This window comes from Danio rerio, chromosome 13 (assembly GCF_049306965.1).
Source record: "Danio rerio strain Tuebingen ecotype United States chromosome 13, GRCz12tu, whole genome shotgun sequence".
Classification (NCBI taxonomy): Eukaryota; Metazoa; Chordata; class Actinopteri; order Cypriniformes; family Danionidae; genus Danio; species Danio rerio.
The window spans coordinates 20,711,401-20,739,277 of NC_133188.1; the positions used below are offsets into that span (position 1 = coordinate 20,711,401).

The 27,877-nt window shown below is 42.8% G+C and overlaps 1 protein-coding gene across 4 annotated transcripts in view; it reads left to right on the forward strand.

Annotated features, from left to right (window-relative positions):
• pdzd7a (PDZ domain containing 7a) overlaps positions 1-27,877 on the forward strand; it is a 95,595-nt gene that overhangs the window by 56,837 nt on the left and 10,881 nt on the right. For 3 of the 4 annotated variants that reach the window (XM_009307223.5, XM_073919182.1, NM_001190757.1), the window contains 5 exon segments: positions 9,558-9,649; positions 9,743-9,834; positions 10,866-10,937; positions 13,555-14,124; positions 14,965-15,065. In XM_009307223.5, the coding sequence (XP_009305498.2) occupies positions 9,558-9,649; positions 9,743-9,834; positions 10,866-10,937; positions 13,555-14,124; positions 14,965-15,065 (927 nt within the window). 4 annotated transcript variants of the gene reach the window in all.

Genomic DNA, 27,877 nt, shown 5'->3' on the forward strand with positions numbered 1-27,877 from the left:
CCGGACTGGCAGAACTCGTGCAGTCACATCCGGGGAAGGGAAAAAGTGCTCTTTTACTGATGTTTTGGTGGCACTGAAAAGTACCGTTGTTATCGGGGCCCCGCCCTCCAGCGGGGAAAGAGCAAGTTTCCTCTTCTCCGGATGGCCTGTCTCAGGGACGCTTCGCGGTCCGTTTACCGGACTTAACGGCGCCCTGGGCAGGAGGGGCTGCCTGCTTTCGAGGTGAACGCCGCGCCCGCTTGGCCGGAGGCTCAGGCGGGGGCGGGGCAGCACTCGTTGGCGGGCGCCCTCGGCGAGGAACAGCGGAAGTGGATGGCTCGGCGGGCGGAGCGGGCTTACGGCCACGCCGATAGATGACATTGCCCATCGCATCCGACTGCTCTTTCACCGCCTTGAATTCCTGGGTGAATTCACCGACGGTGTCGCCGAACAGGCCAGCCTGGGATATGGGCGAGTCAAGAAAGCGAACTTTGTCAACGTCGCGCATATCGGCCAGGTTTAGCCAGAGGTGGCGTTCCTGAACCACAAGTGTGGACATCGTCCTCCCCAGCGCACACGCGGCGGACTTAGTAGTCCGAAGAGCATAGTCGGTCGCGGTGCGCAGCTCATGTAATAAGCTTGGGTTGGACCCGCCCTCGTGCAGCTCGGCCAGCGCCTGCGCTTGGTAGCGCTGGTAGGTGGCCATCGCGTGCAAAGCAGAAGCAGCCTGGCCCGCAGCCTTATAAGCTCTGGCTCCGAGGGAGGCAGACAACCTACAGGCTTTGGACGGGAGGCGGGGCAAACCCCGCCACGTAGAGGCGCCGCGCGGACAAAGATTGACCGCGATAGCGCGCTCCACTGACGGGATCGCCTCATACCCCCTGGCAGCTCCGCCGTCAAGGGCGGTGAGGGCAGAGGCACACGCAGCACGGGCAGAGAAAGGTGCCCTCCAAGACTGCGTGAGCCTACTGTGCACTTCCGGGAAGAAGGGGACGAGAGGCTTCGAAGGCTTCGCCTTCTGGTCCTCTACGTAGCACCCATCTAGTCGGTCCGGCCGCGGAGCTGGGGGATAAACCATCTCTAACCCCACGGCCGAAGCAGCCCGGGAAAGCACGGCTAACATGTCCGCTTCAGGATCCGATTTGACAGCGCTCACCTGCCCGGAGGGGGCGAGCGGGTCCGGATCTTCGTCGGACAGTGAAAGCCCACCCTCCGATGCCGCGGAGGACATCTGATCTCCGGTGTCAGCGAGTGTGAGAGCTACCATCTGGTTAGACGGATCACTCTCACCACCCGAAGCTTGGATGGAGCGCCGTGAGGAGCGAGAGGTCCGCTAGCCCGTGGGCGGCGGATTATCTCCCGCTGAAACCCTCAGATCTGCCCGAGCGCCCGCTGCTTTTTTAGAACAGGAGGCAACTGGGGTGGCTCGCTCTCTTGCGAAAGTTAGCTGCGATCTTAGCTGTGCAACGGTCATGGCATCGCAATGACGACATGAACCGCCCGCGAGCACCGCATTAACATGCTGGACCCCCAAACATGCAATGCAGTGATCGTGTCCATCATCCGGAGCCAGGAAACCCCCGCATCCAGAAACGCACAGTCGGAGCGCCATCCTGAAAAGGACGTGCTGCACGACTGTGTTGCTCTTTAAGGAAAGTTGCAACTATACGCACCGCTCTGGAGGACCGGACCCAAAGAACCGCAGGCAAGGGAGTAACCCAGCTCGACCGTCTGCCACCGCGAAGACCCACTCTGGACCGGGAGACACACTCGTTCGCTCTGAAGTGCTGATCAGCAAGAGGAACCCTCATCGACTCACTCAGAAAGGATCTGAAGCGAAAAGGATGGCGTCTGCTGGCTTCAGGTGTGCTTATATGCTGAGATAATTGCAGATGTCGCACACCTGCGCAAGCTTACGCTGCCAATTAATTTCATTCATTGGCCCGTTCAATACTCTCCAGACAAGCGGCTTCTGATCCGAATCCTCCCAATGCGTGGATTTTACAAATCAAATCCACTTATAGTGCTGAAGTTCCCCCCGAAGGAGAACTATGGAAAACGCCATAATGACTGCACCTTACCAACGCCTCTGATGAGAGGATAGTCAAGCAAGCGTGACGCACCCACATCATGGGAGGCACGGACTGAACCGTGGCGGAATAGGCATATGGGATCACCTAGTGGGGATCACGTGTAGCAGGCACCTATACCCAAAACGCGGGCTGATCAGCGGGCAGGCCTACAATGTAGGGGTCCAGCACGTGACTCCTCCGCTGAGTCAGTGCTGGGAGCCACGGAGGAATCTGCAGGGCTCACCTGACGGGGAACTTTACTGACAGATAAAAGGCGCACATATCTCCGTGTTAGGGGAAATGGCACCGCAAGCGTGTTTCAACACCCTACTGAGTTGTTTCCTCAATCACCAAAGGGTTACCTAATACCCTTGAGGAAACCACTCCACTCCACTCCACTCCACTCGCAGATTGTAAAACCTAGCTAATGTGTTGGGTGTCGCCCAGCCCGCAGCTCTAGAGATGTCTGTTAGAGAGGCACCGCGTGCATGCGCCCAAGAGGATGCAACGCTCCGAGTGGAGTGTGCACGCACTCCCGGGGGACACGGCTCACCTCTGCTCGAATAAGCGAGTGAAATGGCATCCACAATCCAGTGGGATAATCTTTGCTTCGATACGACACTTCCCTGCTGCCGACTGCCATAACAGACAAAGAGCTGCTCAGATGACCTAAAGTACTGAGTACGGTCCACATAGATGCGCAGAGCGCGAACTGGACAGTAAGGAAAGGGCTGGGTCTGCCTCCTCCGGGGGCAGCGCTTGCAGGTTTACTACCTGGTCTCTAAAGGGAGTGGTTGGAACCTTGGGCACATAACCCAGGCGGGGTCTCAGGATAACGTGAGAGTAATCCAGCCCGAACTCCAGGCACGACTCACTGACCGAAAATGCCTCCAGGTCCCCGACCCTCTTTATGAAGGCTAACGCGACCAGCAGAGCTGTCTTCAGGGACAGAAATCTTAAAGATACTGATTCGAGTGGCTCAAAGGGATCTGTGCGCAAGCTCGTGAGAACAAGGGTGAGATCCCAAGAGGGCATGAGAGAGGGCGAGTTGGATTAATTCCTCTGAGGAACCGGATGATGAGGTTATGCATTCCCACAGTGTTGCCAGCCACCGCGCCATGAGAGGCGACAGCCTGCTCTCCAGCTTCTTTTGGCATAAGAAAGCACAACACTGATCTGGCAAATTTCAGGGGTCTTCTCTGCGAGAGACGCACCATTCAGTAAATAGACTCCATTTCAGGGCATAGGCGCGCTGGAGGAGGGGGCCCTAGCTCGAGTGACGGTTTTAACCACCACAATCGGTAGGTTACCTAAGTCTTCCTCGCGTCTAAGGACCACCCGTGGAGGTTCCAAAGATCGGGGCGAGGGTGCCAGATGGTGCCCTGTCCCTGAGAGAGTAGGTGCTCTCTCAAAGGGATCTGCCAGGGGAGGGCCATCGCGAGGAGGGAGAGCTCTGACATCCAGGTCCGGTTGGGCCAGAGGGGCGCAACCAGCAACCTGTTCCTCGTCCTTCCTGACCTTGCACAGTAACTGCGCGAGCAGGCTCACTCGGGGAAATGCGTATTTGCGCATGCCCCGAGGCCAGCTGTGAGCCAGTGCATCCGTGCCAGGAGAGACCTCAGTCAGGGAAAAGAACAACTGGCAATGAGCGATCTCGGGGGAAGCAAAAAGAATGATCTGAGCTTCCCCGAATCACGCCCATATCAGTTGAACAGACTTGGGGTGGAGTCTCCATTCTCAGGACATAAAGGCTGCGGTGAGAGCGCATCGGCTGCACGGTTGAGCTTGCCTGAAATGTGAATGGCGTGCATCGATTTCAGCCGCGGATGACTCCAGAGTAGCAGACGGCAGGCAAGCTGAGACATGCGGCGAGAGCGAATACCCCCCCCATGCGGTTGATATACGCCACCGCCGCCGTGCTGTCTGTCCTGACCAGCACGTGTTGCTGCTCCAGCAACGGAAAAAACGGTGGAGAGCGAGGAACATTGCCAACAGCTCCAGGCGATTGATATGCCAATGCAACTGGGTTCCTTTCCACAGGCCCGCACAGCCCCCCAGTCCGTGCTAGAAGCATCTGTTGAAACAACAACATGACTGGACGCCTGTCCTAGAGGCACTCTGGCCTGTAGGAACGAGGGGTCGTTCCAAGGGCTAAGGGCGCAACGACACAGCGTAGTAGCAGAGACTCTGTGTCTCGCAGAGGCGCGCTGCCATGGTGACCGAGTCCAGCTCCAGCCCGAGAAAAGAGATCCTCTGCACGGGGGAGAGTTTGCTCTTTTCTCGGTTGACCTGAAACCCCAACAGGTGGAGGTGCCGGAGCACCTTGTCTCTGTGCATAATTAATTGCTCCGAGAGTGGGCTAAAATCAGCCAGTCGTCCAGATTATTGAGTATGCGGATGCCCACGAGCCGAAGGGGCGCTAAGGCACCCTCCGCGAGCTTTGTGAGGACCCGTGGAGACAGAGAGAGCCCGAAGGGGAGGACTTTGTATTGCCACGCTCAGCCTTCAAGCGCAAACCGCAGAAACTGACGGTGGCGATGAAGAATGGGTATATGGGAATACGCGTCCTTCAGGTCTATTGCTGCAAGCCAATCCAGAGGACGAACGCACCGGAGGATGCGTTTCTGCGTGGGCATTCTAAATGGCAGCTTGTGCAGACAGCGGTTCAAAACGCGCAGATCTAGGATTGGCCGTGACCCACCGCTCTTTTTGGGCACGATGAAGTGCGGGCTGTAAAACCCGCTCTCCATCTCGGCTGGAGGGACCGGCTCAATTGCATCCTTCGCCAGGAGGACAGCAATCTCCTCTCGCAAGACAGGGGCGGACAGGGGGCTGAACCTGGTGAATACACACCCGTGAACTTGGGGGGCCGTTTCGCGAACTGAATTGCATAGCCGACTCTGATTGTGCGTATGAGCCACCGCGAAGGGCTGGCCGGGCTAACCAGGCAGGCCGAGCTCTCGCTAAAGGACTCAAACCTACAATTGCTTTGCGGTCGTTACCAGACTTAGCAGCGCTAAGATGATAGATGATATTACCCATTGCCTCAGACTGCTCTCTCACCGCCTTGAATTCCTGGGTGAATTCACAGACGGTGTCACCGAACAGGCCAGCTTGGGATATGGGGGAGTCAAGAAAACGGACTTTGTCGACTTCGCGCATATCAGCCAAGTTTAGCTAGAGGTGGCGCTCCTAGAGGTGACATTGTCCTCCCCAACGCACACGCAGCGGACTTAGTGGTCCGAAGAGCATAGTCGGATGCGGTGCGAAGCTCACAAGCCTGGGTTGGAACCACCCTAGTGCAGCTCGGCCAGCGCCTGCGCTTGGTAGCGGTGGTAGGTGGCCATCGCGTGCAAGGCGGAAGTAGCCTGGCCCGCAGACATGTAAGCTCTATAGCTCCGAGGGAGTCAGATAACTTACAGGCTTTGGACGGGAGACGAGGTGGACCCTGCTAAAAAGAGGCGCCACACGGACAAAGATTGACCGCAATCGCGCGCTCAATCTGAGGAATCGCCACATACCCCCTGGCCGCTCCACCGTCAAGAGTGGTAAGGGCGGAGGGACACGCAGCACGGGCAGAAAAAAGTGCCCTTTAAGACTGCGTGAGCCTACTGTGCACCACCGAGAAGAACGGGACGAGAGGCTTCGAAGGCTTCGCCCTCTGGTCCTCTACGTAGCACCCTTCTAGTCGGTCTGGCCGCAGAGCTGGGGGATAAACCATCTCCAACCCACGGCCGAAGCAGCCCGGGAAAGCACGGCTAACATGTCTGTGTCAGGATCCGTCTTGACAGCGCTCACCTGCCCGGAGGGGGTGAGCGGGTCTGGATCATCATCGGACACTGAAAGCCCACCCTCCGATGCCGCGGTGGACGTCTGGTCTCCGGTGTCATCGAGCGTAGGGGCTACCATATGGTTAGACGGATCGCTTCCCCCGCCCGAAGCTTGGATGAAGCGTTTGGAGGAGCGGGAGGTCCGCGGGCCCGTGGGCAACGGATTATCTCTCGCTGAAACCCTCAGATCTGCCCGAGTGCCCGCTGCAGTGCAGGGGACAGCTGGGGTGGTTTGCCCTTTTGCAAAGGCTAGCCGCGATCTTAACTGCGCAACAGTCACGGCATCGCATTAACGACATGAACTGCCCGCGAGCAGCGCATTAACATGCTGGACCCCCAGGCATGCAACGCAGAGCCCGTGCCCATCATCGGAAGACAGGAAACCACTGCATCCAGAAACGCACGGTCGGAGCGCCATCCTGAAAAGGACGTGCTGCACGACTGTGTTGCTCTTTTTGTGAAGTTGCAACTTTATACGCACCCCTCTGGAGGACCGGACCCAAAGAACGCCAGGCAAGGGAGAAACCCAGCTCGACCGTCTGCCGCTGCGTGTACCCACTCTGGACCGGGAGAATGCTCTCGTTTGCTCGAAATCGCTAGATCACAGCAGGAGGAACCCTCATCGACTCTCTCAGAAGGCTGTAATAGTCTCTGAAGCGAAAAGAATGGCGTTTACTTGCTTCAGCTGTGCTTATATGCAGAGATAATTGGCATTAACGCACACGTGCGCAAGCTTACACTGCCAATTCATTGGTATTACATTGGCCCGTTGTATACTCTTTCAGACGATTGGCTTTCTGAAACGAAATCCCCATTCGTGGATTAATAAATTAAATCCACTGATAGCATTGAAGTTCCCCATCTGAAGGGGAATAGCAGCTTTTACTACAAAGTGCCATAGTTAACTAAGAAGTTACACAAACAGCTGTCAATATCGCAGAATCATTACCTGTGCTTTGAATATCACACGATTATATCACATGATATGTTTTCGTAGCTTGTAAGTGAATTCTGGCTTCGTGTAAATGCTGCTTAATCTGAATTTACATGTTGGTGAATTACTGCTTATTACACAACCCGCTTTATTGACAAATGTGCATAACAATATGCAATGTGATTTATTGTACAGGTCTACAATAGAGCATGTAAAACTGTGTGTAAGCCAAGAAGTACATCTGAAGTCATAGGGCTCTATTTTGACGATCTAGGCACAAAGTCCAAAGCGCAGGGCACAAAAGGGCTTGTGTCAGAATCCACTTTTGCTATGGTACAACAAGGTTGTGCTTATTTTCTTAATGAGTTATGTGTTTTGAGAATAAACCAATCAGAGTCTTATCTCCCATTCCCTTTATGAGTCAGTTGTGTTGCAACATAGCGCATTTGCTATTTACATGGCAACGTTGTAGGAGGAAAAACTGAGCGCTCCACTACCGAGAACAGTTAAACAGCATCTGCAGTGTGAGAATGAGAGAATGGGCCTCCTCATTCTTTACTTACACTTTTACTGTCTTTCGTATATAAGGAAACGTGTTGTACACACAGACATTCTATAGCCTACATAATTATTTTTGTTTGTTAGGTGCAAATATTTGCTTCAAAACTATTTCTATATTCAGTTCTAATTTCCAGCAAATGAATAAATGAACAGTAATAACAAAGTGTGTTAAAAAAATAGTTATATCCAAATACACATGCTATGCCCCTTATGGTCCAAAACCCCACAGGTGGGCAAATAAATATGCATATAATAAATACTACTACTACTAATAATACATTATACAAAAGCAAATTGTCATGAATAAACTGAAAAAGCCCCCTGAGATGAAGAAGGCATGCAGGCAGTGGTTTTTATATTTATGTAGAAAAAAATAATTTTTGTAGTACTTAATTCCTTTTATTCTTTTTAATTTGTAAAGATATTTGTGTATTGCTGTAGGAGGTGCACATCTAACGCACTCTGCGCTGGACTTTAGACCTCCTCTCAGCTGGTCTATTATGCAGTCTATTTTAGTTCCTCAAATTAGCAAAGCGCCAGCAATGAGCCTTAACACACCTCCTTTTTAAGACCAGAAAGCCTATGGGCGCACATATGAGCGCAAATGCATTCGCGATTTAAACAGCGTTGTGCAAAATATCAAAACGACACTTGCATCCAGCTGAAACTAGCAAACAACAACTGTGTCGTGCCTTGCGCCGCATTGCACGGGGTGTATAACAGGGCCTATTGTATTTTTAAATCAATAGATCTGAAATACCCGGATGTCCTATTACTTCTTTAGAGATTCTAAAGTGGACACTTTACTATTCTTTAAAGTGTTAGTACAACCAAATGAAAGTTATGTCATTAATTACTTACCCTCATGTCATTTAAAACCCCTGAAGACCTTTGTTCACCTTAAGACCATAAATGGGGTTAGATGTTTATACATCACTACACAGTGCTCATGAAAGTGTGCCCTATACTGACACTGAGGAGAAGAAACTGTTGAATAAAGTTTTTTTTTTTTTTTTATGTGGGCACAAAAATATTCTGGTAGCTTGGCGATATTTTGTCATTTATCCATATTGTCTGTTTTGAGGATGTTTTAATACCGTTCTGGACTTTAAATGAGTCTGAAAAGTTTGCTGCATTTTACAGGGGTTTAGGAATACCTTATATTTTATATAAAATATCTTAATTTGTAAAGATGAATGAAGGTATGAAGGGTTTGGAATGACATAAGCTTGCTTCAGTAATTCATAACATACAGTAATTTTCATTTTTGGGTGAATTAACCCTTTAAGGGTGCAGTTTATGAATAGAAGTGAAGCAACGCAACTGATGCTGGCAGGTCATATGATAATGACAACATGCCAGATATACTGTAGCACCTCCAAATTTACTACACATATTCATACTGTTTAGCACATTCTAATGGTCATGACATATGTTTAAATATACTAGCTACTCACTTAGACCTTTGGACATAGTGAGTCTAAAGACCTCAGTTAGCAGGTTCAGGTTTAGTACAATTTTAACAACCATGGTTTAGGCATATTTGAACATAGTAATTCTGCATCAAAAAAATGTGCCATTAATGACCTCATTGAGCTGTCTTGACCTGACAAAAAAAAAATAAAAAATGAAGGATTTTGTTTGTGATCAATTACCAATTTGACTCAAAGAACCAAGCTTAATCATAAGTCATAATAAGAAATGCGTTACATAGAAAGCAGCAATGTCTGTTTCTCTTGGTGTTACTTCATCCTAAACGATTGTGCAATCGCTCTTCTTCAGGTGCAATACAAGAATGCAATCCAACAAAGCCTCAATTTCCACTCTAATTAATAATCTACATAATTTATTAGAAAGAATGCGAATGAAGACAGAGCTGATTTCTCAACCCATCTTTTTTTTATATCACTTTGAGTACAATCACAAAAATATAAACAAGTGGACTCTGACCAATAAGAAGAGTCTCGTGTTTCACTCACATGTATTTTGGAACTGACAAGCATTTTGGTTTACTATAAAATGTTGCCCCGTCTAATCAACCAATCCAAAGAACTTTAACTAATTTAACCAGTGCCTGTTTTAGATATAAACAAATGATCTACAGCTTTGAAAACACTCCTAGATCACTGACTCCAAAAGTTTACACTATAAACTAGGGCATGTCCTCTACCTGTTCTTCAGTTTCTGGTCGATCGTGTGGTTGAGGATCTAGTGCGCCCCCTGCTGGCCATCTTGGACAAGCCTGAGAAGCTTCTGTTGCTGAGGGAGGTCAGGTGAGCAGTGGAACAATGTCACCCTGTACAATACTTTATTTATATAAATCCTGCATATGTTTACACTATCCATTCTAACGCACTGTTTTGTAGAATGATCATTCCTGCCACAGATCTGGGCCGTTTTGACAGTATGGTCTTGCCCTTTGAGCTTGAAGCCTATGACATACTAAAAAGCCGGTCTGGTAAGAAAATGTTTTCTTTGAAAAAATAACTTTTTTATTTTAGTTGCTGCAATAAAGTAGGAACTATACAGAAATGTCAGTCAGAAATGTACATATACCTATGGTAGCCCGTTCTCGCCTTTGAAGTCGGAATTGCGAATTATTAAGTCAGAATTCTGAGTTATGAAGTCAGAATTGCGAGTTATGTCAGAATTCTGAGTTATAAAGTCACAGTTCTGAATTGTGAGTTATAAAGTCAGAATTCTGAGTTAAAAAGTCAAAATTAAGAGTTATGAAGTCAGAATTGCGAGTTATTAAGTCAGAATTGCGAGTTAACTTAGAATTCTGAGTTGTTAAGTCAGAATTCCAAGTTAGTTATTATATCAGAATTTCGAGGTATAAAGTCAGAATTGCAAGTTTTTAAGTAGGGATGGGCAGGGTAGGTATAGACAGTAATAACTGTGACGGTTGGGTTTAGGGTTGTGGTAGGTGTAGACGATAATAACTGTGACGGTTGGGTTTAGGGTTGTGGTAGGTGTAGACGATAATAACTGTGACGGTTGGGTTTAGGGTTGTGGTAGGTGTAGACGGTAATAACTGTGACAGTTGGGTTTAGGGTTGTGGTAGGTGTAGATGTTAATAACTGACAGTTGGGTTAAGAATTGGGGTAGGTGTAGACGTTAATAACTGTGACTGTTGGGTTTAGGGTTGTGGTAGGTGTAGACGGTAATAACTGTGACAGTTGGTTTCGGATTGGGGTAGTTTTAGATGCTAATAACTGTGACGGTTGGGTTTAGGATTGTTTTAGGTGTAGTTGTTTAATGACTGACAGCTGTGTTTAGGATTGGGGTAGGTGTAGATGTTAATAACTGACAGTTGGGTTTAGAATTGGGGTAGGTGTAGACTGTAATAATAAAAAGTTTTTAATAAACTGTGCTTTGTAAAAAATCTATAGGTTGACATATACAATTTTTGTAAAGTTATAAAAATAACTGTGAGTAATATAGTGTGGTAAATGTGAAATATTTATGGAGTGTTTTTTGGTTCTCCAGTGAGGTCTCCTGTCCTTCGTTCTCCTCGACATGGAGGAACACCCCGTCGCCATCTAATAACACCCATCCCAGGTAACTTTCCTGCTGCTCTGAACGGGAGTTTTTCATTCTTTCATTTCTCTTGTGCTGTGCCATGCCCTCTTACTGATCCTTGTTGGATATTATATAACCAGAAGATGCAAACAGTCTTCTGCACCAGCCATCTCATATCCTGAATGATTGTCTGTACACTTACACACATACATAAACTACAAATATCCTGTTGCTGATATTTAATCCAGACCCCCCCTCCCACTACACACATACACACACACATACACAGTCCTCTCATTTTCTCATCACTTTTTGACAATGAGAACATTTGACCATTGTAAGCTGCCATTTGGGGCCACAAATGCATAATTTGCATTATAGACAAACATGCATCACTGCCAAAATAAGATAATCTGTCTCTTATTGCCAAATAGCCTGCCTGCTGACACCGCATGACCTCCTGACCTCTAACCCTGGAGCGCACAGTACCCGATGTCATTGTCCACAGTACTGGTCTACATGTGCGTCTGACTTTTGAATGGAAGTCGTTTCTGAAATGCAAGAAAGGCGTCTGCATTGTTTAACCTTCAAGCATCCACCCACACAGGTCTGAGGCTTAATGCAGCTCCTTTGTAGTGTCTACAGAGGAGTAATTTAAAACTCTCTGCGCTAGAGGCCCCTGAAATCTGAGTGAGATGTGCATGTATGCAATGCCACACCGCTGCTGACTCAGTGCATATGAATGCATGATTGTCAATCACATTTCTGGATGAAAGAGAAAGTGTGTGTAAGGTTTGGTAACATCTGTACTGATTTAAGGAGATAAAAATGAATTCAACATGATGCAGAGAGGTCTTGATCACCCTCAGGGGTTTTATTTTGTAATAACAGTCAGTTAGATGTACATGATCCTGTTTATTACACAGCTACTTACCACATACATAGGGATCTCATGCAAAATAATGATTTGGGTCAAAATATTTGATTAACTCACTGATTGTAAAGCTTCTACAAAGAAAGCAGATGTGATTAAGCAAAGCTGCGATTATCAGACCCAAATTCTCAGTGATGTTTGTCATCAGTAGTATCTTGAAAGCCAGAGGGTGCTCTCGCATAGAAAATCCAAACACCCACGAAGAAGTAATTCCCATTGGGTTTTATTGTAAACAAGATTCAACTGCCTTTATTGATTTAGCATGACTAACCCAGGAGACACAGGACGTCAACATGATCTCAGATTGATGTGATACCCCAATATTGTGGGCGTTGTATTTTGCTTGGATATGAAAAAGGGATTGACGTCAAAACCCAAAATCAGGCTGATGTCAATGTCCAATGTTAGACTGTGTGGATGTGGCAATGACGAATTGTTGCCAATTTATTAAAAATAAAAAACCTTAAAAATCACATGTACACAAGTCTTCACAGCCTATGTCGTGAAACTCTAAATTGAGCTCAGGAACATTTACCACAGGTGAACTCTAATTAAGCTGCTGAAACATCTCTTAATTGGAGTTCATCTGTGGTAAATTCAGTTGATTAAACATAAAAAAGGCATACACCTGCCTATATAAGGTCCCAGGGTTGATAGTGCATGTCAAATGATAAACCAAGCATGAAGACAAAGGAATTGTCTGTAGACCTCTGAGACAGGATTGTCTCGAGGCACAAGGCTGGGGAAAGTTACAGAAAAAAATTCTTCTGCTCTGAAAGTTCCAATGAGGACAGTGGCCTCCATCATCCGTAAGTAAAAGATGTTTGGAACCACCAGGACTCTTCCTAGAGGTGGCCGGCCATCTAAGCTGAGTGATCGGGGGAGAAGGGCCTTAGTCAGGGAGGTGATCAATAACACTATGGTCACTCTGTTTGAGATCCAGCGTTCTTCTGTGGAGAGAGGAGAACCTAACAGAAGGACAACCATCTGTGCAGCAATCCACCAATCAGGCCTGTTTGGTAGAGAGTTCATACAAAAGCCACTCCCCATCTGGAATTTGCCATAAGGCATCTAAAGGACTCTCAGACCATAAGAAACAAAATTATTTTAATTTAATACATTTAATACATTTTGAAATAAGACTTTAACAAAAAAAATGTGAAAAAAGTGAAGAGCTATGAATACTTTCTGGATGCACTGTAAATCTAACCTAATATTATTGTCTTATGACATTGTGTTTATGCTGGAAATAATCACACAAGCACGGACTCATCTATATTTGGATTTATTTCAAACACTTGACTGAAGTTGTGGTATTTTCATGTGCTTTTTCAGATGTAGCAGCATTTATTACACAGAGCCGTAGTTCACTAAGAAGTGACTTAAACAGCTGTCATTATAACAGAACGAATATATCAGTTGCAATATTGTCTGATTAAATTGATTGAAATTTTTTATGTAGTTTTGCCTAGTTTGTTGGTGTACTATGACATTTCTTACTGTATATGGTACTACTGTGTACATACTAAATATAATGCACATGAAAACTGCCTTTTAATAATTAGCCAGACCTAAACTGAGCAAGCAATATGCTATTTAGCTTTATCATTATCATGCAGCAATTGACCAATCACAATCAAGTATTCTAGACAGATGTGCAATAAAATCATATGTATGTATCCAAACAAGATGGTTTTAATATCCTCTTGTATCCTCTCAAAGATTACAGGGGTGGATTTCACCTTCAGCCGGTGCAGGATCTGGAGAGGGAACGACAACTCATTGAAGATTTGGAACGAATGCGTTTGGCAGGTTTACCGACTGGACGACTTCCTCCTCCTCGAGCTTTCACCCCTCTTTTGGATGTACCAGTAGACACCTACATCACAGACTCGCTCCGTAATCGCTCTTTGAGTCCTGCTCGGTCCGGCTTTTCACACTCAGAGTCCCCTTACAGCACAGAACGCACTGGACGTTCCCCCCTGAGAAGGGACAATGGTTTCCCCCATGACTCTTTATCCAGCAGGGGTGATTCTGTCCCAGAACGAGGAAGGTCTCCCTATAGGAATGGACATAGAATGAAAACAGACAAATCTCTGAATGGTAAAGAGGTAAAGTATACTGTAATGAGTGCACACCGCCGGAGCAGGACACCATTGTCCCAGGTGTTTGCGCCCAGCCCAGAACAGCACTGGAAAGAACCAGTGAATGGACACTCGGACAGCCAAGACAGAACAGAACAGGAGTACGTACTAACCACGGTAACCATCTCAAAGACTAAACAGTCCCTGGGTGAGTTACTTGAAGCCATTGTGTTTGACTTTATATTGAATTTTTTTTTCAAACATCCTAAGCTGTTTGTTTGCTGAGCTTCTCCATGCAAAAGTTGTCATCTCAATGCTGGGGCGTTTTGATTTGTTGCCAGGTTGCTATGTGTTTCTCATGTTTGTACATGGTTTATAGGTTGTTTTAGAAGGTTGCTAGGTGGTTTCATATAAACTCAATCTGTATTATATTCTAATCCATAGTTTTGGTTTGGGCCTGTCCTCTGTATTGGGATTTTTCTTATTCACAAAGCAAAAAGGACAAGTTTGATCACTTAGATAAGTAATCTCTCCTCCAAAGGCCCTTTCATGTCAGAAACATAAACAATGAGTTACATGCCAAAGCTTAATTCTTAGGGTTAGGGGTTTTTTAAACCTCTAACTCAAAATGTTACTGAAGCCTACAGTATTTATACAAAACCCATTCTCAGAATTTGTCATCTGCATTTAATCCATCCAAGTTAGTGCACACACATTAGGAGCAGTGATTATTGAACACACATTCACTTACATACTATGGACACACACCCGGAGCAGTGTGCAGCACTTGTAGGTTAGGTGATTTGTTCAAAGGTGCCTCCACTGTGGGTAGAGATGATGGAAGAGATTGCTGATAGGACTGAGAATCGAACTCATAAACTTTGTCAGACTTAAAAAAACAAATATTGGAGAGATCTAAACTTTATCATCTGCAGACATCCAAAAATGTTTAGTTAGGATTGCAATAAGTACCTGTTACTTTTAAGGACATTAAAAGTGATCGGTTAACATTTGGATGGTTAAATCATTTATGTTGTTCTTTGTGCAGGTATAAGCATCTCAGGTGGGATTGAGTCAAAGGTGCAGCCAATGGTGAAGATAGAGAAGATCTTTCCAGGAGGAGCAGCTTCAACCAGTGATGTCCTGAAGGTAAATTAGCCACCGCTACAGGCTTAGCAGTGTTGCAGTTGAGACCATTATATTAGCAGGCCTCAAAATTAAATTAACCGGTGCTCCTAACTGAAATAATTTAGGCGCACAATATATAATAACACTCCAGTCAGTTGAACTGAAACCTCCTCCTGGTCTCTGTCTCTGCCAAAATGAGCTGGTCATGACTTCAACGCTGATGCTAATGATGCATAGGAGAACAGTCATCCGACCTGTAGAGTGTGCTTCACTTAATGCCACGTGCAAAATGTGATACAGCATATACAGTATTACCATCTGTTTCATCTTGTCATGTTTGTACAGCATGCATTAATGTGGTATTTTACCTCAAAGCTGTTTCAGTGATGTTTCTAGGCTTGCGCAGGTGTTCAGCAGGAATCTCAGGTGGATGCCTCTACTTGTCCATTTAGAGTCTTAACAGAATGACTACATATTTGTATTTCCTCCCTTAATGGATAACTGCTTATTACAATCACACCTAACCTCAAAGCCATACCTTTGACTGTTATTCTGGTCCACTTTGAATAGCATATATAGTCCACTTAGGCAGGATCCAACATGTAAAATGACCAACCAAAGTTGAAATTGGATGAAACAAAGTGGTTCATGATCTCATCTAAACTCATGAATGTCTTTTAACAGATTCTATACTATTTTGCTGTATAAAATTCATTAATGATGTTGGAAGGATTCGTCCAGGCATTATTTACTTGATGAATAATGTGTTTGACTTCAGATCATTAATTAGGTGGGTCTGGTAATGATCCGTTGCTACAAGCCAAGTTGCTGGTTTCTGTTTAGGTTATACCTTGCACTCAGTTACATTAGCTGAGCGGAGAGCCATTTTTATATGCTGAAGTGGCACAACTCATTCATCATTGATGAATTACATCAACCAGGCTAGAAGTTTTTATTTTATTTTATTTGAGTCAGCTGCTTTATTTTAAAGTCTCCGCTTTCTGAACATAGGCTGTATGTCTCTGCTGCTCGATTCTGGCTAGTTTATGGGGTATATTTCCAGAACAATGAGATACTGCTTAACTACCATAGTATGATGCAGTGATGAAAAATCTAGCTAGTCTGACTGTATCCTGAACTGTGTCATACATCTGTTATTTAAACCATGTTTGGTAGAACCATTGTTTTGTGATTTCAAGCATTTGGAGTGAAAACTTCTGCTAATGAAAAATTATGACATCTCATAAAAAAATATATTATTTGGATAAATAATAGATGTGGAAAGAACTGCTTCACTGTTTTGTTCTCAGTTATTTGACTATTACTTGGATTTTCGAACGTCACTCTGGGTATCTACCATGGTACTATTCTACTAGTAGCATTGATACACTGTAAAACCCAACAGTCCACTTTATTAAATAAATGAGTGTAGAGTGTTTTGAGTGTAGTTAACTTAAAATTTACTGAACGTTAATTCTACTTATTTGAAAAGAGTTTTGAACTCAGTGTTGAGGTTAATGAGTTAATTAAATGCCTCATTACTTTAACTTAAATGGAATTTGTTCATGGTACTTCTATAAAGTTTTTTTAAATCGCATGGTTTGGTGCAATCGTTTTCCTCAAATGGTTTGAGTGGCCTTAACTTATTGGGTTTTACAGTACTCAGTTGGTTTGAGTTCTCTTTATTTATTGGGCTTTACTGTTCTCAAATTGCTTCATTATTGCTGTTTTTTATTTAATGCCATGCAAAGTCAGAGAGCGATAAGCAGAGTGAATATGCTAAATCATTCTCTGATGTTAGATTGGATTGAACATAAACCAATATTCCCCCCCACATGTGACACTCACTAGTTGCACATATGAAGCCACACTCAATCTTTATCCTCATGAATTTATTGCATAGGGTTTTCCACTTCTGTTTAACCTTCTGTTAAACCTTTTCCACTACAGGCCGGAAACATCTGGTCAGGTTTGTGGGAAAAACTTGTCAAACTTGTCAAGCCATGAAAGAAAAACGAAGTGATATTGTCTCCTTCGAATCATATTTAATCTGTATTTCCTGTGTGCTTGTTTTGTGCTATCGAGTTGTGTTTTACTGTAACTGCAGCAGCTCAAGGCATTCAAGCCTCAATCTCATCCATAGACTAACTTTTATTACGATGCCTCAAAAGAAAAAAAGATTTGATGGATTTACGTCTTGTGTTTTGTGCATTGGTAAACACATATTTGTGCACTTTGTTTAGTCTTTAGGCCTAAAGGGGTGGTCCACTATGAAACCATATTTACAATTTTTAGTTGATAATGTAGCTGTGTGAACATAACATTTCTAAATGTAAGACACTCAAAGTTCAATGCAAAGGGAGACATTGGCTTTTACAGAGTTAGCCTAGCAAAGCATACGGCAAACAAAGTTTGGAGACTACAAAGAAATACATCCGGGTTAATGAGATCTTAAACCCTTCAGGTTCCGTGCATACACCCTGCGCAGTGAAGGGGTGTGGCCAGATGCGCTGTAATGTTATAGCAGAGAAAGCTAAAATGCAGTCTAAACACTGCTATTTCCACAGAACTTCTTCTCTTTCTGTATTTAGGCTTCAAAAGGACACGACACAAGACAGAAGTGCTTAAAATTTAATTTCCAGAGAATGATAAAAAAATATATAGCTAGCATTTGACAAAGGATAGCTTTAAACTCCTCAAAGGAGGAGCAGCTCAACTATGATAGCAGAATCTGTGGATTGTGAGCCACAACCTGTAAGTTTTTTATTTGTTAAAATTTATCTATTACATGCAAAGTTAGTGTTATGATATGTTGTAGCAAGGATCTAAACAAGGATGTAAACAATAGGAAATGTTGTTTGGCACTGTTAACAATTTAGCTACAAATTCATATTTATCAGTCAAACAGCTGTAAACAGCCACAATCTACCCCAGCACTGCAGTGTCTCTCTACGCAGCCACTTTCCCTGCGTTCTACATCTCAAAAAACAAACTCACAAAAGATATGTGAATGTTTCATATTATGCTTATAACCGGAAAGTATGTGAAAGACAATTGTCATATTTAATTTTAGAGAGCAGTTATGAGGTTCAGCTGTGTCCTCTTCATTATATGTCAGATTCAGGCTCAAACATATATGGCTAACAATTACACTGACTGACAGTATTTATGCAACAGCAAAGTGCGTGCTAGTAAAGGCATTACACTTTCTGGTGATGTAGAGCTGAACTGCAAATCTCAGCACATCATGTTAGCTGAGCAATCAGAGCCCTTTAAGGACGCGCTTTTATGGAACTAGGAAATATGACAGTCATTTTTTCATGTTAGCTGAGTAGCTTTATATAATTTTATAATATATATGAAAAAAATAATGTAATTTTTACAAAGGAAGCATGAGCACACATTGCTTTGCATATTACAAACAATTTCAAGCCTTAAAAATTCGCTCTGGACCACCCCTTTAAACATTGCTGATGAGTGAAAGCAAAAATCTTAACTTTTAATTGGGCTTTGCAATTATTGCAATGCTGACAGTCTTGTTTTCATAATAGACAAAACTGAGACTTTCCCAATCCTAATTCTACCCCTTAGCCCTTCCCCTTACCCCTACCCCTTATTTTGCGCATTGCTGTGAAGGGGGTAGGGGTGTCCCAGTTCTCTTTAGCTTAAAGGCGTAGGGCTAAGGGGAAGGGCTAGATAGCCCTTCGAACAAAGATTTTTCAGGACCACACTCGAAACCAAGAGGTAAGAAAATTTGCAAGAATACACCTGCCACAACGGCAGGATAGCAGCATCCGGAAGTAGGGAGATCCACAAATTTGTATTTTTTGTCATTATTACAAATTTTTTACTTAAAAAAAAACATGTTTTAATATATTCATAGCCACATTTGTGTTTTACAGTCAAAAAAAAAAATAAATAAAATAAAAAACGTAAAATTTTGCTGTTTATAATCCATGATAATAACTCCTGTATAGCAGACCCACAACATTCTGAAACTCGATGACACTAGAATAGCCTGTCAGAAAAGTCTAGTGGCTGGGAATGAGCTTTTTACAGTTTGCTATGATGTTAATGTTGTTTTTGGTGTGTTTACATAGATGAATATGGCCATTGTGTAAATATACAGTACAGTTATGAGCTTATTGCCACATTAGATCGTTATGATAGCATAATATATGCCTTTAGTCATTTCCTTAAGATAACAACACAAAAAACAACTCAACTGGAATCACTACAGCAGTCGCGATCGTCTGATCTCATATAAAGCAAGAGATCGCCATGACATATAATGACGTGTACAGCTGCTGCAATGCTGTCTCATTTCTTAGGGGTAAATTTTGAAGCCTTTTTCTTTCAAAAATAGAATTAGGATTGAGCCTTTGTCACAAGACAGAGCCCATTTTAGGCCTCTACTAAATTTTGACCAAATATGTAGCCACTGCACTTTGCCGTTGTAGGGCAGTATACCGAATGAGGCTAAACGAAGGCTAAAGGTCAACGCAGGTGGCATGATACCAGCAGCACCTCTGTGACCCCGCATACAAGGTTAAAACTCTGGAATCCCATGTGTGTGTCTCTGTACGTGTGTTTGTGAGAAGACGTATCCTTGTTGATTAAAGCCTATCAGGTGACAGCGTTTCCCTGGCCTGCTCTGAGAGACTTGTGTTGCCACACTCAGGAGATCTGGTGTCAGACTCGAAACCCTTCAGCTGCCAAGCACATCCACTCATCTCTTGCCTCCACCAGGGGTCGGTGTGAAATACTAGTGTGTACTTCTATTCATACCAAGGACAGCATAATTTACATTCCACTCTATTGGCTTGTTGTCGCACCCTGAAGCTATGAGAGGCTCTTCAGTGAACTCTGCAGATTAACAGGCCTGCAGAGGAAAGTGTGGAGGTCCCTGTTGACATACTTCCTCTTCCTGATGTCTAACTGATAACTGCATTATCTGAGTGGCAAGTATGCTCCAGTGGCAGTGAGGTCAGGTTTCTGCCGCATATTGTCTCCCTCTTATCAAATGGTGACAATGCGCATGGCAGATGGAGGTCAGGTGTAGTGTATGTGTTGGGGCTCCATAGAGTCTGCTCATGTGTAATTAGTCCAGAGCTCACTTTTTCATCTTGATTATTATAGTCTGTTGTCTTCATCTTGATGGTCTTATAAATACAGAGGGCTTCAGTTTAATAACAGATTTGACTACAATAACAGATTGAACTTTCCTTCTATGGTTAGATGGCTAACAGTGCTTTATTCACATTACAAGATGTCAAAGACAAGATGTTCAGTCTTGGTGTCTGCTTCAAATTATATTTCCAAATGTGATTTTATAAACATAGAGACATTAAATCCAAATACAGGGTCTCTTTTAATGTTTTAAATAACTGAAAACAGTGGGACGGTGGCTCAGTGTTTACTGTTACCTCACAGCAAGAGGGTTGCTGGTTTGAGCTGGGTTTTGAGTTGGCATTTCTGTGTGGAGTTTACATATTCTCTCTGTGTTTCCTGTGTGGTGACCTCTGAAATAGAGACTAAGCCGAAGGAAAACGACTAAGTGAATAACTGAAATAAAGTTCTGCTGCAGATCAGACAGTAAAATTATTAAGTCTTGGCAGACTGTATGACAATATTGCTCTTGAATATTTGCTTTTATACAACAGTTCTGTCTGGTTCTTGAATCTGATTGGCTAATAGTCGTGTGATATTCTGCAATAACAGTACTGGTCTAGCCTCTTAACCCTTCACCCTTGTGCATCACTGCACCCACATACAGCAACAAGCAGAGGACACTACAGTTTGACAAATATTCCTATTGTTGGACAACATGATGTACATTTGAGGCTTTTTAGTGGAGAATGTAATTGTTTAAATCAGTGGTTCTCAAAGTGAAGGTTGGGACTCCCCGAGGGGTCGCGTGACAATGAAGAGGTGTTACCTGGTGATTTCCAAAAATCGATTTATTTTTATTAAATCCTAAGAATTACTAAATTTATCCATAACCTACTGTAGAGAAAAGAGGATATTCGCAACCTCAGAGGATATTCGCAAGTCACTGGCATTGTCATTTTGGGGGTAGTGGGCTGAAAAGTTTGGGAACACTTGGTTTAGATTGCAATTTATTTGGTTTATTCATAAGGATAGTGCCTATTTTAAAATATTCATAATTTTAAATATTCATAATCAGGACCCCATAATAAGCCCTTAGAAGATTAAAACAGCGTCATTTCTAACGACAACTGATCAAATCCTTATTAAACTGGTAAGTGATATTCTAAGTCGATGTCTCTTTTGTATGTTGTAGTGCTGTATGTATACCATCTAAATGTAGTGTATTGAGTGTAAAATGGGACTCGCATATAAGCAATGTGTGTTGTGTTGGCAGAAGGAAAGGAGAAGTGCCCGCATGTGTTTAGTGTTGTTCCTTATTGCAAACACAACAGCAATCTGATTGTGCTGCTTTTTTTTTGGGGTAATTATTGTGATATCCCGATTGCAACAGAGAAATACTGTAGATCAGTGGTGTAGTCGGGGCTATACGCACGTACCCTGTATACTCCGCATGCTTACTTTTTTCCACAAGCTGTTTGGGTATTGCAACTTCTGAGGATCTATAATTGCGTATACCCTTGGTATACATTTTTTTTTTTTCTGATGAGATTCCCCCAATTTATGTATATTAGCATCCCCTTTACTATTTTTTCGATTTCGATTTTTCATCGTAGCTGAATGATGTCTCTTTGAAATGTTCAGGTAAAATTATAAAACAGCATGGGCATTACTTCAGCCCCCCAATATTTCTATTCAGCCTCCCTAAAACTTTTGTGATTACCTCATGATCGTACACTACTAAATGATCGCCCCAGCAGACTTCCGCTCCTCCATTTTCAACTCAATTTTTATTTAATCAGCAAACTACAGATGTGCAGAGCAAGAGCATAAGGTGTGTGTTTATTGTTAAAATATCTGCATATTTGCATAATATGGAGGTGCAATCGGGTTTCCCCATCTTCTATTTCCTCTGGCTGGCTAATACATTGAAAAAAATTTGTACATGCTAGTATTTAAGTTTTTAAAGAAGTGTGCTTTGCTTTTGTTTTCCTGTATTTTTTTTATTTACTTTGAATTTACAGTTTGCTAACAACATACAGTACAAAACTTGATATAGCTGTCCTGAAACATGATTTTTGAACAATATTAAAATATTTATGTTTTTTTAAATAGACTAATTTTACAAGTCCCTTTAGAGTTAAACTGTTGGGTTTTACCACAAACTAATGCACTCAGTCAATCTCCGTGTCTGCTGGGGCAGTCTTACTTTAGGCATCTCTCTTTAAAATGAACAAATTTGTTAAAATATTTTTTCAATGTTAGAAAGAAATACACAGATATTGAGAAAATGTCAGGCTGTTATAGATATGTTATTTCAAAAAATGATTAAATTACAAAAATTTGTAACTCTCGGTGTAATTATCCACTTGAACTTTGCAGATGAGTGATTGATCCGCTGACGCATCAGCTGATTGACGATGTTTTTAAATGCTCCCTTGAAAGCTTGAAACGCTGTCAGTGATGTAATCAGCACACAGATTTACTCAAATCAGATTCAGGCCTTGTTCATATGTGGAAATTTATCTGATATGAATCGGATTATTGCCTTCGTGTCTGCAGTGTAAGCAGGTAGATCAGATTTTCACCTGTCAATGCGAGTCGTGCTTCATTAAAAACCATAGCGAATGACGTCAAGTCAGACACTTTCATTTCAGAACAGACTTCAGCAGAGTCCCAACCCTTAAATCTCATACATGATGACTTAAACATCTTTCATATTGTCATATAGCACAAGTATTTAAGCATGTTAACGACAGCGAAAGAGCGAAATGTCCACCACGTAACCAATTTAAACTTATATAAAACTAGTGCATAGCTACATCACGTGCAAAAATCATTCCATGGACATTACATTAAGGTGCCTAAAGGTTTAAAAAAGCCTATAAATCAAAAGAAGATAGACAAATGAAAACCTTTTTGTCATAAACTATAGTAAAACAGCTTGACAAAAGCTGCAAACAGATTACGTACAGGAATAGAGAAAAGAGCACTCTTTAATTGTCAGCTGTTAGTCAGCTCCCGCTCTTTTTTTCCTGGTCATTGCATCTTTGCTGTGTGCTGTGTAAATGCAGACAATTCCATACGAGTCACTTTTAAAGATGATGTGAGCAGGTCTTTAAAAAAAATCAGATACAGTCACAAAATCGGAATTGACCATTAAGATCTGCAGTGTAAATGCAGCCAAAATCAAGTCATGTAGTGCAGATGTGGCCAACCCTGTTCCTGGAGAGGCATCTTCCGGCAGATTTCAGTTGATACCCATATCAAACACACCTGAACCAATTAATTAGGACCTGAACACCACGTGATAATTACAGGCAGGTGTGTTTGATATGAGTTGCAACTGAAATCTGCTGGAAGTTGGCTCTCCAGGAACAGGGTTGGCCACCCCTGATGAAGTGTAAACGGTGCAGCAATCCGCCAATGTTTAAAGTCATGTAGTGTGAACTAGGCTTAACTCATCCTTGACTACTCATGAACTTAAACTGTTGTTATTTAGTATAAATGCAATAGATGAGCGTGCATAAGGAGTTCATGAGTTAAAAATGGATTAATGATGATGTGCCCTTTCAAGTAAAGTCATGATATAATTATACATTAACTTATGAGTTCATAATGGTTAAATTAAGGATAAACTAATGTGGTAGTTAATACATTAATTAACAAACAAGCATGCACTAACAATTAAGGTAGCCATTATTCACACATGAACTCATGTGACTCACGTTGTAGTTAAAGTTGGTCATAATTAGCGCATTTATTGACTCATTATTAGTTCATAATAAAGTAATGTTTGGTTTACAGGTTAAAACATCATTATTCATATACTATTATTGTAAAATGTTACCAACATCTCTAAATATTCAAAAAAGTTTCTGTTTCAGTTTTATGAGCACTATGCACATTAATGTCTTCTCATCCCTGAGTCAACACCTTCTCTTGGTCCCTCTTCACACACGCACTGCTATCCAGTGATAAATGACTCTACTTGTCCTCTGCAACCATACAATGCTTTGGTGATTTGTGTTTAGTCAAAGAGGCAGATGGCATACAGAAAAGACTGACTATGTCCCAGCAGTCTCTTTAATGCAAGTGCTATTTGAAGAGGGATGTCAGTTAAGACCAATCTTAGGCCTCTTAACAGCCATAAAGGAAAAAAAAGCAAACATGTTGCATTAAGTATGATGTTTTAAAATACTTTTCATAATGCTTCTTAAGTAGTTCTTTTGTTCTTGAGTAACACTTATTAGCATAACCGGAATAATCAGTGCATAAAAAGTGCAGGCAATCATGCGAATAAATAACTAAAGCTTTTAAAATATCATCATTATTTATTATAACTATGTTCATTTAATGTATTTCATGCTGTTAGGTGAGATTGGATGTTGGGAGTTTATAACGCTGAGGTTATATTATAGCACAAGCACCTGTAAACCTGATAGGTGGAAACTAAACTTGATTTCACTTCTCTGTTTGAAATAACATAACTTTAAGCTTTTATACACAGCCGAATGATCCAGCAAGTGAATGCATTGAAACACTCAGTCCAAAGTAGCACTAATGTAAAGAAAACCAGACTTATTACATCAGAAATGGCATAGAAAACATAGACTCGCAGCCAGTTTTCAGTGGAATATTTCGGTGGTATATTCATTCCACAGTGTATTTCGCTTGAAAACACTAATATGAACCATTATACATCATGTTGAGTGAAATACAGACAAAACAGAACTTCAAAACAATCCATCAGTGTCTTGATAATAACGTTTTAATGGATAAAGATTGTAATCTAAGTAAAGGTCATAAAGCAGGCAGCATGTAAATCTGTTATATTGATTAGTTTTGTGTATGTGCAATAGGGTGTCACGTTCGGTGAGGGGGAAAAGGAGCGAGGACTCAGGTGCAGCAATAATGGGTTTTTATTACAGTTTTTTACAATTGCTATGACACTTTTATCAATACATTTAACAAGTTTCCTAAACTCTTAACACAGTTAGCACAACATCCGTCTTCGTGGGCTATACAATTAACACATTTCTTGTTGTTTTGACACAAAATGCATCCAGTTAACACAAATTTAAAATGCTTTAACTTCTTTTACACACAAGCACAACCAAGAACAAAACAATGTAATTTTACAGTCAAATTTACAAATGCTTTAACACAGTATGTCAGAACAGATAACACCATGTTCTAAACAGAAATTATATAGGATAAAGTCAAAGTGAACAGCTGTTTTAATTGTGAATTGAAACACAAGTTTATTCCCTGTATTTTATTCAATTTTATTCAAATGAGACAGCATAGTGTGGTTATATAAATAAATAAATGTATATATATATATATATATATATATATATATATATATATATATATATATATATATATATATATATATATATATATATATATATATATATATATATATGACAGCTGATTCCCATCTAGAAAGCACACTCATGTCTTGTTTTGGTTTTTCCAATCTCATGATCATATGTTCTAATAGAGGACTCTTGAGGTTTTTGGAAGGAACAGTGAGCGCATCAATGAACTCTGTCACCAATACGTCCATGTAAGATTATGCAATACAGTCATTACTGTACTATACACAGTGTGTTTTGCAGTAAACTACTCTTTAAACCTGGAGTTCATTAGTATATACTGTAGATATACAGTACAGCATTTGCATACACTGTGTCTAATTACTTTCAGAGAGTCATAGTCATGAAGTTAGAGGCCAATCAAGTACCACATGAAATTTTCAATGTTGACAAGGCTGGGGTTGTCGCCGTAGGAAAAACATAATAGGCCAAAGGGCCACAGTTACCGTGCCGGGCCACAGAAGATATCAAGTATAATGTGGATGAGAACAAGTGGCAAAAGACTGGGCAGAATAGAAGATTACTTTGTTATTTTATTATAATTGTGGTGCTTTTTCTGTTTGCAGTGATGTCCTTCTGCAAAAAAAGTCTGTACTGCAGAAATTCTGTGTCTATTTTTTTTTTACATAAACTGTAAATTTTATAAAGCAATTTTTTTTCTATGTTTTGTATAGAATTTTTGCCGTAAACGAAAGAAAATGCAAGCATTTACTTAACCCAACGAAACAAAACTGTAACGAGACTTCAAATATAAGGGCAGAGCTGACACATAAACTAATGGAGTTTCTGTAATGTCAGCTGATGATAGTGTTTTTATTGTCAGTGTGTTTTGATTGACTGTATGTTTATGTTGGAAGAGAACATGTGTTAGTGTTTTGAACAATAATTTCATTTTGAAACATGATTGCAGTGTTTTGTTAGACATGGTGTAGTGTGTTCGTTTATTATTGTATTTTGAAAGGTAGTTTAGAGGTTTAGTTTATAATGTGTGATTTTGAGCATAAATTTAACTGTTTTGCCAATTGTGTGTTTTAGGTGTGTTGCTGCGTTAAGAGTTTAGCAAACTTGTTAAATGTATTGAAAAAAGTGTCATAGCCATTGTAAAAAACTGTAATTGCAAAATGAAAACAAAAAGGCAAAACAAACAACCCCGATGGGGAAAACTCTAATAAAACAAATAAACGAACAAACAAACTTGACTAGACTGGCAGGACAAGACAGGGCTGGACACAAGACAGGAAACAATCGACGACGAACTGGCAAAGGACTGAAAACATGAGGGGGATTATAAAGCAAAAAGTAAATTGACACACAGGTGAACACAATTAACTAATGATGGGTTAACAAGGAGGGTGGGACTAGACAATAGACGGGAGAGCGCATGACACAGAGAGACAATACAAGCCATGCGCTCACATAACACAACACTGAAGCACACGACAAAAGCACGTGACCACAATGTAAACACCGAGCCACGTGCTTTGACAAAAGACAAAAGACGCAAGACACGAGCACACGATGAATGAAAGCACTCACCGTGCGCTCACACACGCAGCGTGCATGCTTCATCCCAGCGCCGACCAAAACCGAAACCAACAAGACTGAGACGCTGGGAATGAAACACCACGCTGCTGACAAACGAAAACACAAACACGAGTACAGGAGCGCACGCGTCTGAGGGACGCAGAGCGCGCGCGCGGCCGCGTCAAGCAGAAGCGCGCACACTCTGCGTACACCCACGACGGCGTGCGCGCACACAGAGACAGAAACAGGACCAGACCTGAGTAGTGTCAGAGCTCTGCCACCAAAACAAGAATTTACAAGACCAAAGTGGCAGAACCCTGACACTAGCCCCCCCCAAAAGGGACGCCACCTGGCGTCCCTAAAGGGAACATCCAACAAGGTACAAGACAGACAAGAAACACCACAAGACAACAAAACAGGCAACATCAACAAACACAAGACCGGGAGGTGAACAGGCAAGACGACATGAAGGGGGGGAGGGAGGGGAGCCAAGCCAGACCCAACAAGACAAACAAGGGAGGGATGGGAGGGCAAGACCAGGGAGGATCAGGAGGGACAGTCCAGGGTGGATTCAGTGGGTCGGGGGCCCCAGCAGGGAGCCAGGGTGGAGCCGGAGGGTCAGTCCAGGGTGGAGGGGAGGAACACCAGGGAGGAGCAGGAGGGACGACCCAGGGAGGGTCTATGAGGGGAAACAAGGCTGGAGGCCTGTGGGGAGCCGGCTGGGCTGGAGGCCTGTGGGGAGCCGGCTGGGCTGGAGGCCTGTGGGGAGCCGGCTGGGCTGGAAGCGGCTGGGCTGAAGCCGGCAGGGCTGGAGAC